This window comes from Natator depressus, chromosome 4 (genome assembly GCF_965152275.1).
Source record: "Natator depressus isolate rNatDep1 chromosome 4, rNatDep2.hap1, whole genome shotgun sequence".
NCBI lineage: Eukaryota > Metazoa > Chordata > Testudines > Cheloniidae > Natator > Natator depressus.
The window spans coordinates 69,336,472-69,348,399 of NC_134237.1; the positions used below are offsets into that span (position 1 = coordinate 69,336,472).

The following is an 11,928-nucleotide window of genomic DNA, read 5'->3' on the forward strand; positions in this document are numbered from 1 at the left end:
CTTGAGGTAGATGGGTGAGTGGCCATTGTATTTTTCACACTCTACAATAATCAGACCTTCACCCTCTAGAGCTTAGTATATTCTGATAATTGGACTGGATAATTCCAAAGCTCCTAGAAACCTCATAAGAAAAGTTAACCAATAACTATTTTGAGACATTCACATCTTGTCACACAGGATAGGTTTCCCCATGAAGAGAAAGTCAGGCATAAAAAAAAAAAAGAATGGTTTTGAACAGGATGAAGAAACAAAATATGCAATACAAAAATATTAAATAACGTTAACTCTATACAGTGCTTTTCATCCATACAACAGTTGACACCACCCTATAAATTTTACTGGGAGGCTCCCATATCCATCTACTGAAACTCCAAGAAACAAAAACACTCTGCTTATTTTATTAATTATTAATAATGTTTATTGTAGTAGTGCAAAAGGACCAAACAAAAATGGGTCCCCATTGTATAAGGATCTGTACAAACACAGACGAGCAAACAGTAACTTTCCCAAGAGCTTACAGTCTGAATAGACAAGAAACACAAGGTAGAAAAAAAGAACATATAACAGATTGAACAACATGATGGCAGCAACCTTCATGTTATTTCTATGATTTTTTAAATCTATTTATTTTGGTGGGTTTAGTTAGGAGGGGATAAAACTAAATGAAAAGTGAAGAGAGAGGGGGACACTGAAAGGAAGGGGATGAAGGGGACAGGGCAGGGAAGAAAAGTGTAAGGGGGGCAAGTTAAGAGTAAAGCTAAAGTGAATACAATAAAGAGTTAATACAAACAACCAATCAGCACAGGGCAAAGAAAGTTCAGTCAAAACTGTAGAAAGTTTTCTGAATGTCTGAAGGTCTCTGCTTTGGCTGCTTCTGCAGCTTCTCTTAAAGAGGTGGAGTTTCTGGATAGTTCCTCTCTGCAGTTTTTTTCCCAAGGCCACATGGGGGTAAGGGTTGAGGGACCACCCAGGACCCAGAGTGTGTTTGTTGGGGTGGGGGGTCTCTCTTGCACAACTCTGGGTGTGGTGGCATAGATGGCATTGGGTAGGCTCCACTTTTCTCCCCCATCCCCAATGCAGCAGTCCCTGCTTTGGCTGCTTCTGCCACTGCTCCTACAGCTATATACATTTAGAAATAAGAGGTACCAAACAAAAGCTACACACCACACATAAAATAACTCACTCAATTACATGACTAACTGGTATTTTACCAGTCTCTTGTCAATCCAGGTATTTTAATTCTATGGTAATAAGCAAAAAAACAGAGTTTATTTTTTACAAATGTCTCTTTCATGGATATGTTTAAAGTATAACTTTTAAATCTTTTTGATAGTGACACTTTTTTTCTGAATAATCAAAACTTTTTGAACAGAGCAGTAACCACACTTGCTTTTACCAAAAATACTATTTCATGTCATGTCTATTTCCTGTTTCACAGAAGCTCTTGATATTGTCTTGAGAGATAGAGAAATACTAAGACAATGAATAAGACAGCCAGTGAGATATGCTTGTTCAGGCAACCGAGTCTTTCCAATGATATCCAGAAAAAAACAATTTATCAACAACAAAGGAGATGTAATGTTTTTGAATATCACGTACACAGCATGTTATTTTCAAACAAAATAACCTGCATTGTGAAGTTATGCTAAAAAATTACTTCAAAACTTAACTGTCTTCTAAATGATTGAGTAACACTAATTATTCTGTTTGAACAAGAAAGTACTAATTAAGACTAGCAGGCAGTTAAAGTTTGCTATCAAGAGTCAAAATATATGAATAAAACCTTTCTGTATTAGCAGTAGCATTCATAATATATATTTTTTCTTTATTCATTTAAAAAAAAATCTATCACACTAAGTATTGCAGTCAGACAAATTTCTCAAGCCAAAAAATATAGTAGCTTTTAAAGATTAAAAAAAAAATGTCTGCCTCTCCCTTGCTGAGCTATTTATCTAATTTACTATTAATTGTCCAAAACCAATGTGAAATCCCTCCAATGATTTAACACAAGCCACAGGACAATCCTTGGCACTGAAAATGTACTGTGAACATCTCTCTGAAGCAATCTGTAAATTACACTGAAATTTAATCTGAACACTGAAAGTGTGAACTGTGTTTACTAACCTAGTGCCTGGTGGCCCCAATCTGGAAAGTAAGACACAATCCCTGCCCCACATAGCAGACCAAACTAAACAATGAGTTGGACAATAGAAGCATTATCATTCCTATTTACAAATGAGAAAAAGAGGCACAAAGAAACCTGAGTGCAAGGTTATAAAGGAAGTATGTGGCAGACCAAGGAATTTAATCTAGAAGTTCTGAATGCCAGTCCACTGGCATAGCTTAAAGAGCATTTTCCCCTCCTCCTCCTTTGCTTAGTTATTTAGAAAACACACAGTGACAACACAAGAGACAGTTCATTTGCCTGCTACAGATACCACTGTCACTGAAGTATAATCAAATAAAACATGACAAAGAATTGCTACATAGAAACAGTTAAAATGTTACCTCACTCAATTTCAGAATTCATAAATACCTAACAAGCAACCTTAAGAGAAATATAGTGGTTTTACTCTTTTTAAGACCATGTGAGAAAGAAAAGTAAGCATATATTGGTCAACATAATCGTGTCAAATGTTGTGTAATTTTCATTTCTGAATGTTTATGTGCATCTGTCTAAGCCTCCTTTAAACTGTAAGTTGGGACACACTGCAACTTTGTCCCTAACCCCATCACACACCCCACACACTCTAAAACACACACACACACACACACTATAAAGACCCCAATTATTTAGGCTGAAAAATCACACACTCAAAAGTTAGGAAATACCAAATTTATGGTTGCCTTTGTAACCTAAACTCTGTCCCCTTGTGGGACCAAAATCTGTACTGAATGAAGCAAGTGTCCTGTGGAAAAATTGTATATGATCTTGCAATTGAAGATTATCATAATGCATGTGTGCTGGGGGGGGGTGGGGGCAAGGGGATTAATGTTGCATGAACGACCAAAAATCTGGCATTTCCTAAATTTCAAGCACTTTGCCACCTAAATAACATTCTTTTAATGTGATTTCCTAGGACATTCTGTTTAAAAGAAAAAGGCAAAAACAAATTATATTATTGTGATACAGCATGGCCAGAGGGCAGCAGGAGAGTGTTAGAAGGGAGCCTTATTCCCTGTAGAGGGAAGAAAGTTTGCTATAGTTTAATTAATTAAAGCACCGGAAGCCAGTCACCTGATAAAAAACCCCTGCTTCCATCAGACAAGAGGAGGAGTTGAAACAGAGTGGATTGGTGTTGGAGCAGAGAGCAGTTTGGAGGGAAGCAGAGGAGAGTTTGGAGAAGTGCTGCGGTCAGCTAAGAAGACCAAGACCTTAGGTAAGGGACACCTGGTTTGTGCAGAGGGAGAGCAGGAAGACCCACAGGAGAATAGAAGATTGCTGGGGGCTGAATAGATCTGGACAAGGAGAAGTAGTCTGGGATAAATGTGAGAGGAGAGGGACAGGCAGTAGAACCAAAGTGAAACTGAGCTGCATATTCCAGAAATGCCTTCATTGATTTGAGATCTACCATACCATTCTCTCACTAGAATGGAAAACCTATAATGGCAGCAGGCTATAAGAGAGACTCAGTTTGGGAATAAGCACCACTCAAGAAATATATGTTTGCTGGTGATGCTTTAAGAACGTCACACCAGTGAACTGGTAGAAGTCACTTAAGCACTTGGATTTAGAGACAGTTGAAGTGATAATCGCACTTTTAACAGCCGTAGCTTCTTCTGCCAGTGTAGAAAGAATATTTTTTCCTTTGGACTAACTCATTCCAAATTGAGAAATCGTTTGGGACCTGAAAAAGCAGGAAAGATAGTTATTTTGACCTTCATTTTCCTGTTTGTTCATAATCTGGAAAAGAAAAACAAAGTAGGCTGCAGAAGCCAATATTTTAAGTTTCTCATGTTGACCTGGCTGACACAGTCGATTTAATTTTGGTTGTTTTTTTTTTTAATATTTCATTTAAAATTGTTTTTAACTAAAATAGTTAACGAAAACAAACCTGATTTTAAAAAACTTGAATGTTTACCTAAATTCAAAAATTCATATGCTTGTTTTATTAAAATATTATATGTTTGCTGTTGAAGAAAAAATCCAGAATACACAACGTTGTTGTTTTAGTTAAATAAAACAATTTAAATGTTTGTTTGGTGATGTTCTCCTCCTAATACAGCATGGAAAGAAAATCCTCCAAATATTAATGATTAACCTGTTGAATTGGAGATTGTTCACCTCCCAATGATGTCATAAATATCAGCTTCAATTACCTTTGGTAAATGAAATAACCAAACAATCATTCATTCTCTGATATAGTTGTAAAACTAATCTGAAAAGTTTTCAAAATAAATTACTTTAAAAATGTCTAGTCTCTACCTTCTAAAAACGAAACCTACATCTATCTCTGAGTTGTGAAGAATATGTATTAAGGTCATAACAACCACCAAGAATGCACTTTTATGTAGAAATTAATGATTAAATCAAGTCTTCCTGACTAGTGATTTAAATCAATTTGATTTAAATTAAATCCACCCTGCACAGGACTAATTATATTAGCTGGCGGAATAAGGAAGCTGTTATCCAGGAAGGAGGGGTGTTTGGTTTGATGGTGTCATGTACTGCTTGCAACTTGCACCCTGAGACTTTCCTCCCGACCTCCCAGAAAGTGAAGGGCTCCCTCACTATGTGATGCCCCCAGAGGGTGAAATGGGGATGCGGGGCCATGTGCCATTCCCAGAGAGTGTAGTTGGGAGGGAGATCCTTTCCTTACTCTCCTCCCTCCCTTGCAGCTCCAAGGCATTCTCAGTGTAGCATGTGCTGCTGATGCTTTGACAATGGTCTGGGCCCAGCTCTTCAGAATGTTTGTGTTCATTATTATTTTAGCTTGCTACCAAAATTTTCCTGAAGAACACAAGAGAATGGAAATGATAGGGTTTAATACTTTATAGCTCAGCTAAATCTGAATGAAACTGAATGGGACAAACACAGGTACTTCTGCATCTAAGAGCTTTATTGCTGGTGAAATTCAAAGAGCTGCTGCAAATAACTGTGACGTCAGACATGTAAAAAAAAAAAATCCCTAAGAACAGAACACTACAGGCAACTAAATATAGGAGATCACTACCAGATCTCCCAACAACAGCAGCATTTTCATTTCCTACTAGTTTTCAGAATGTTCCGTGTCCCACAATATGGAGAATACAAAGACCAGTGTTCCCAGACTGCCATGCACATGCCCATCCATTTTCAAATAAACACTACCTTTTATGTTGGCTACAGGGTAAATGTTACTCACAGGCATGTGATACGATATAGTGGAAAAACAACAACAAACTTTAGCTAAGGCTATAGTCTCTACCAGGAAAATGGTTAAAATAGAAATACCTTGGAAAATGAAGAAAGGAGTGTGTATACATATGTATTATGCATACAAAAATTCAAGGAAGAATTTTAAAATTATACAAAGTGAAAAAATGTTTTTAAAGGGTTTATATTCCCTGAAACACCTCCAGTCCTTCCCAACTGCTGCTATAAAAGCCAGTTTCAGATTCTTGTAAATGAAAACTAACTTCAACTGCTGATAGACTTAACAATCTACACCTGTTCTCAAAATTATGTTCATATCCTGAATCTTGTAGAAGCTCAGTACATGTTTTTTTTGCATATTGCACAATGTGTCCATACACACAGAAAGAACACAGTACACAGCATTGTGTAATAAAAGGGCTAGCAATTCCACAGCTACTGACACAGTTCAGGAATTAATGCAACAGTGCATGATGTATTAACCTTTTCTGAAAAATAAAACATCTTCCGAAAGGGCATGTATTGGTTTAATATTTCCTTCAGGTGCAAGCAGAATATTTAACTCTCACCTACATTCACTTCATTTAATTTAAGAGCAACATTTGTTTATTAGTTCCCCTTTAGAAAAATTTAATAGCTCAACAAATCTACGGATTCTGCCACTCATCTTGAAACTCTTCTACACCCAATTCCAGTAAAGAAGCCTTCTGATACATTTGTAGCGCAGCCACCCCTATTTTACAGTTCTTAACACAACTGCTGCATTCAGCTTAACACTGAAGCAACATAAATTACTGTTTCCTATTTTTGTTGATAGATTTTCTGAGCTTTCTCACTCTACTTTTGTTCATTCTTTCGATAAAGAAGTTAGATAGCTGCTCCCTTCACAAAACAAGCACCTGATTTTCATGTTTCTCCCCTCCACCAAAGAGTCTCGACAGGCCAGAATGGGTGAATGGTTGTGGGTCACCCTTCCCCACCCCCACGCCAAAGATAAAACAGAAATGTCTATATTATGTCAAGCAGGCAACCTTAGCTCCCTGGAAAAAGATGTGTACAGCATATTGTAAATGTTCAAGTCTGCTGTTAATGTTCATTCAATGTCAGTTAACTACATGAGGGAACCACATGGCCATAATTCTAGTGGCACATGGTATAACATAACTAATAAACTGATGCAACATTCCCTATGTTATCAGTTTCTGCTCTGCACAACATGGAAACACAAATGTTGCACATCAGGATACTGTAGGTTTCAGAGTAGCAGCCGTCTTAGTCTGTATTCGCAAAAAGAAAAGAAGTATTTGTGGCACCTTACAGACTAACAAATTTATTTGAGCATAAGCTTTCGTGAGCTACAGCTCACTTCATCGGATGCATCCGATGAGGTGAGCTGTAGCTCACGAAAGCTTATGCTCAAATAAATTGGTTAGTCTGTAAGGTGCCACAAGAACTCCTTTCCTTTTTTCAGGATACTGTAGTACATTTAAACCTAGAGAAGAATTCAAAAGGGAATATTCAATATTAACTTTCCCATAAAGCTGAGAAGTTACGAAGAGCACTTGAATAAGTTCACAGCATATTGATGAAATATAAATCTCTTACTTTATAAAAATTATTACCTTTTTAAAAATGTATGTGTTTAGAAAGGTCTAAAGGGTAAGACGTACTGAAATTATTACTGGTATTTTGTATTTTTGCAGTTGAAGATTTTTGGTAGCTGCTGCAGTTAATGTGAAATTGCTTTGGGGTTCTGGGAGAGATTGAGGGCCTTTTTGTAACTGCTATTATTTCTTCACAAAGTTCAGTTTTTAAACACAAAAATTGCTGTACCCTTTTGGATTCTTTACCCTATCAATATCTACACTTATTACTGACATACTCCATCCAAGTCATGAGACACTTTACAGAAAATGACATGACAAATTACTTTTTTAAATTTTAAAGAAAATCGTAGAGTGAATATTAGAATATAAAGGCCAAAATATAAAACCTGGTGGAAGAATCCATACATTTTATATTCTCAACACAGTTTGACGTATGTGAGGTACCTAAGTGGCATCTGAGAAATACAAGTAATTCAGGAAAGCAGTAATTATTTAAGTTATTCAGTGCAAGTCATTGATTCCTTAGCCTCAAAAAAAACCTAAATATATAGATGATTTACCTGAGGTAAAAAATAGCGCTCTAAAACTAATACTTACATCCCTTTCTTCAACTTCATCAGGCCATTTCTCAAAATACAATGCTTTCTTCAAACAGGTAAAGCACTTAAATCATTAAGCCAATTTTAATTCATACCCAGAAGCTCTACATGTATAAGTTTCATTAAATGTGCAGCAAAACCTTTTAAAAGAAGCTAATCTGGTCTGTCACTAGATAAAACAAAGGTGGGTCAAGTCAGCTCAGAAAATGATCTCAATTTCTGATTCTAGAAGAAATCATAATAAATCAAGCTACTGAAGTTTTGAGTATAAGGCATGAAAGATTCTACAAGTTGAATGAATCCCAAGAAGAAACAGAAGCAGAGGTACGAGCCAATAAGCTCAATTCTCAGTGCATGGGTTTCATACATACAAAACAAGTTCAAATATCAACATCATACAGAGATATGAAATACAATAATCAAGAGAATTTTCCATGTATTCACTGATAATACAACACTTCCTAATAATTGAACTTTAGCTAATCTACTTTATTGAAAACTAAACAGAAAACTTGCATGAATATATATGATCCTTATGGTACTAATCAAAAGTAAAAAAATGAAAGAAAAAAATCAAAAGGAATTAGCCAACCCATTAAGTGATGGAACAATTTACGAAAGATGGTTATAAAATGTGCCCTTTTAAAAACAAAAAGTGAAAAAGTAGAGAGAAATGATCAAACACCACCAATTCTAGGGTTCTTAAATAGAGGTGAAATTCTAGCTCCACTAAAGTCAATGGCAAAATCCCCATTGACTTCAATGAGGCAAGAATTTCCCCGTAAGTGCTTAACCACCATTATGGGAAATTTATGGAAATCTGATTGCAATACTTGTTCTTTCAGAAAAATCAAGAGAACATAGAACCACCTAGAATAAAATCAATTTCTAGTGTTAGAGTTAACAAGTGGCAAACAATTTAAAAAATATTCTTAGCAAGACTGAATAATTGTTCATTATACAACCAATCAATTCATACCAACTGTCTTGTTCAAGGTATTTAGCTTCCTCCTTAGTGTCAATGGGAATATTAAGGTCCTGTGCTGGTTTTCTTCCCCCGAACTATTTTAAATTCAACAATTAAAAGTTTTAAACAGAAAAATGCATCCTACCTTTTGGCTACAAACATTCTCCCCAGCAGTCAGTAACTACCAATATAAATACAGCCAAGGGTATTATAATATAAGAAAGTGATAAATATTGACATTTTCCCTAGAAATGTTCTAGCAACAGTAGCTCAAAGTTTTTGTTATACAGAAAAATTGGTTTAAATCATAACTGGGAATGAACAGATACTATTTTGCTTTTGCAGATGACACTTTTGATTGCCCTTCTTTAACCCCTGAAGCAACAAATGTTATTATTCAAATGTTCTGAAACAGTCTAGAAAGAGATGTAATTGCAACAACAAAACAAAACAAACTGCTACCTGTAGGTATGGCTTATCATTTATAGTGGATACTTACCCTAACAGGGGGACTCCGTGCTTGTACTCTTTGCTGCTGTCCACCTTGTGAGCTCTGTGGGTCTTTTGAACCACAGCTAGCGACAGTGCTGCTCTGGGCTCTTAATGCATTTGTGCAACTAGTCCCACCACCAGTCCCAGGTTTCCAGGGCCTTTGCTTGATGCCATCCAGTAGTCTAACCAGTAGAATATTGCTGGGAAGTTCATCAACACTGCAATCAACTAAAGTCCTACATTCTGGGCAACGAAGCTCATTTCGAGAACTCACAATGCCCAGCAAACAACGTTTGCAAAATGTATGTTGGCAAGGCAAGACTTTTGCAGAAGCATCAAGACGTTCTAAGCAAACAGGACACTCCAACAGATCCAACAAAGCCGATTCATCCATTTTTATTTAATTTACCAAAAAATAAACTTTTGCAAAATTCATATCTATTCTGAGTACGTAAAGGGACTCATGTTACATCCATGCCTCTTCAGACTTTGCTCTGAAATTGTTTAGAAAACAAAGAAAAAAAACAAAGCATTAATAATCTGCAAAAAATAATTAGCTTTTTAAAAATGAGTCCACATAAGTATTTCCTCTGACAAGATTCCTGCACTAAGCAACATCAGAAATTAAAAGATCTCCAGTCTAATTTAAGACAAATCACTACAGATATTCATTTTGTAGATAAATGTTTAATAACAATTTAAAACATATAGCTAAAGGTTTTCTGTAAATATGAACAATTTATGAAAGGCAATAACAACAGAGAATTATCTCTGGTCATCCTAATGGCAATCTTATCTGCATTAGCGAGCTACTTAGCTCAAGCATGGTGATCAAGAGTAACAATTAAGGTTTTAAACTGCAGTTCTGTCTGCTTTTAACTGCTAACTATCTTCAATATTCTTAAATCATTTTAGAGTTTAATAAGTTTGTCCTTGTAGGATAGATCAATAAATGACGGTGGAAAACACAATTAATAGACAAATTGATATTTCTTACAATTTGTTTCATATTAGACAGGTCTGTCCTTTCCATAATTAAAACAAACAAAAGAGAATAAAAATAAGACCCTGAATTTGCAAGCTGTTCTATAGGACTAAAGGGTCCACTATCAGAGAGAGTCACTAGCAGGGTCAGATCCAAGTCTAGAATGAGCTAAAAAAAATCTAATTTGTCAAGTTTTTGAGAAGCAAAAGACAAAGGTGTTTTTGTTTGTTTGTTTTATCATATCAGTTTTGAAAACAGACACACTAATTCACAAGCTTTTAAGTTTACTGAAGAAGTTGATAAAATGATAGATTGCAGTGCTGGTATTATATCTAAGTAGTACCACAAAACTATTACCAAAATCATTTTATAGTATATTGAGTGCTGGAATACTGGTAGTAGAACATGAATGCAATGTAGCCAGTAACAGGAAGCTGCTGGGAAGTCACATCAAGGACACTCAACAAGAAAAGCACTTATTTCACTCATAATCCTTCACCACTACATACATATACACACTCTCTCTCTCTCTCCCTCCCTTCCCCTCCCCTCCCCCCAGACTTCTGAGTGGCTAGCTGGTCACAGAAAGCTTCCAGTACCTGATGCTAAGAAACACAGCTGTTTGGTGTAATACTACTAGACACATAATATAGATTTTTATTATGTACATGGGGCTTCTCTAGAGTTCACTGTGAGGCTAGAGGGAGAAAGAGAGACACAAAACGGACACACACAATCTGTCTCAGAAACAGAGTTAAAAATTACTTTCAAGCCTGGAGAACATTCACTTTTCATAAGACATATGGGTGTAGGATATATTACATACATCTGCACATACAACATTAATAACTTATTCTCTGGATTTTGTTATTAAACTTATAGTTACTTAGATATTTACAGAGATAAAATATATTTTATTACACATATATATTTGGCACGAGCACTATATATTTGGCACATATTTGTGCATGTGTATTTCCGTTCCATATATGGGGGAGGACACACAGTGGGGAGCAGAGGTGACATACCCTGTGCGGGTGGGGGGGGGGGAGAGACACTCTTGGCAGGTGACATTCTTTCTGTGGAGGAAGGACACACTTGGGGGAATATATCATTGCCTGCAGATGGGGGGTACACTGTCTCCTGTCTCTGAGGGCGTGGGACTGTGGCGATGTATCACAGTTGCGGGGGGAGGTGATACCTTCTTTCAGGAGGAGTGATATTGTATCCATGTATGGGGGGGTGCATGAGTGGCACCATATCACTGTCTGGGGTATATGGGTGTGACAGGGTTGGTGGGGGACATAGTGTCCCTATGGGAGGGAAATGACACCATCTCTGGGGGAGGCTCCGTATCCCTGTCTAGGAAGGAGGTGACACAGTCCTAGTGGGATGAAACTGTACTCACACCTGGAAAGGGGGGGGTCACACGGTCCCTAAGAGACAGTACTCCACCAGGGTCTGGGGAAGGGGTGTGTGAGACACGGACTCGGGGGGACGCACCGCACCCCCTCTGGGGAGGGGGTGACACGGACTCGGGGGGGGGGGGGTGACGGTCCCTGGGGCTGCTGTCACAGAGGGAGAGGCTGTCACACCACCTGGGGGCTCCGCAGGGCCCTCTCCGCCCCCTCTTGGGAGCCCTGCAGGGAGCTGGGCTCGGCTGCGCCGCCGACAGCCGGGCCCCTCCGATCCGGACCCTCTCGCGGCGGCGAGCGGGACAGAGGCACCGTCACTCACCATTTCGCTGCCGCGCTCCCCTCTTTGTTCCCGGGAGGAGCCGCCGCCGCGCTCTCCCCGCTTGTCTCTCTCCCGACGCGGCACCAAGGAGCCTCCTCCTCACCCCCTCGCCGAGCGGGGCTGACGCGGGGGGCGGCACCACAACGCCCCGCAGAGAGAGCCGGGCTCGGGCTGGAGGGGGCGGC

At 38.2% G+C, this 11,928-nt stretch overlaps 1 protein-coding gene across 1 annotated transcript in view; it reads right to left on the reverse strand.

The window, feature by feature from the left end:
* SH3RF1 (SH3 domain containing ring finger 1) overlaps positions 1 to 11,880 on the reverse strand; it is a 157,272-nt gene extending 145,392 nt beyond the window's left edge. The window contains exons 1-2 of the mRNA XM_074951138.1: positions 11,744 to 11,880; positions 9,029 to 9,515 (exon numbers count right to left, since the gene is read on the reverse strand). Of these exons, the coding sequence (XP_074807239.1) occupies positions 9,029 to 9,415 (387 nt within the window). The 5' untranslated portion in view covers positions 9,416 to 9,515; positions 11,744 to 11,880. The remainder of the gene's footprint in view (positions 1 to 9,028; positions 9,516 to 11,743) is intronic.
* Positions 11,881 to 11,928: the final 48 nt, after the last annotated feature.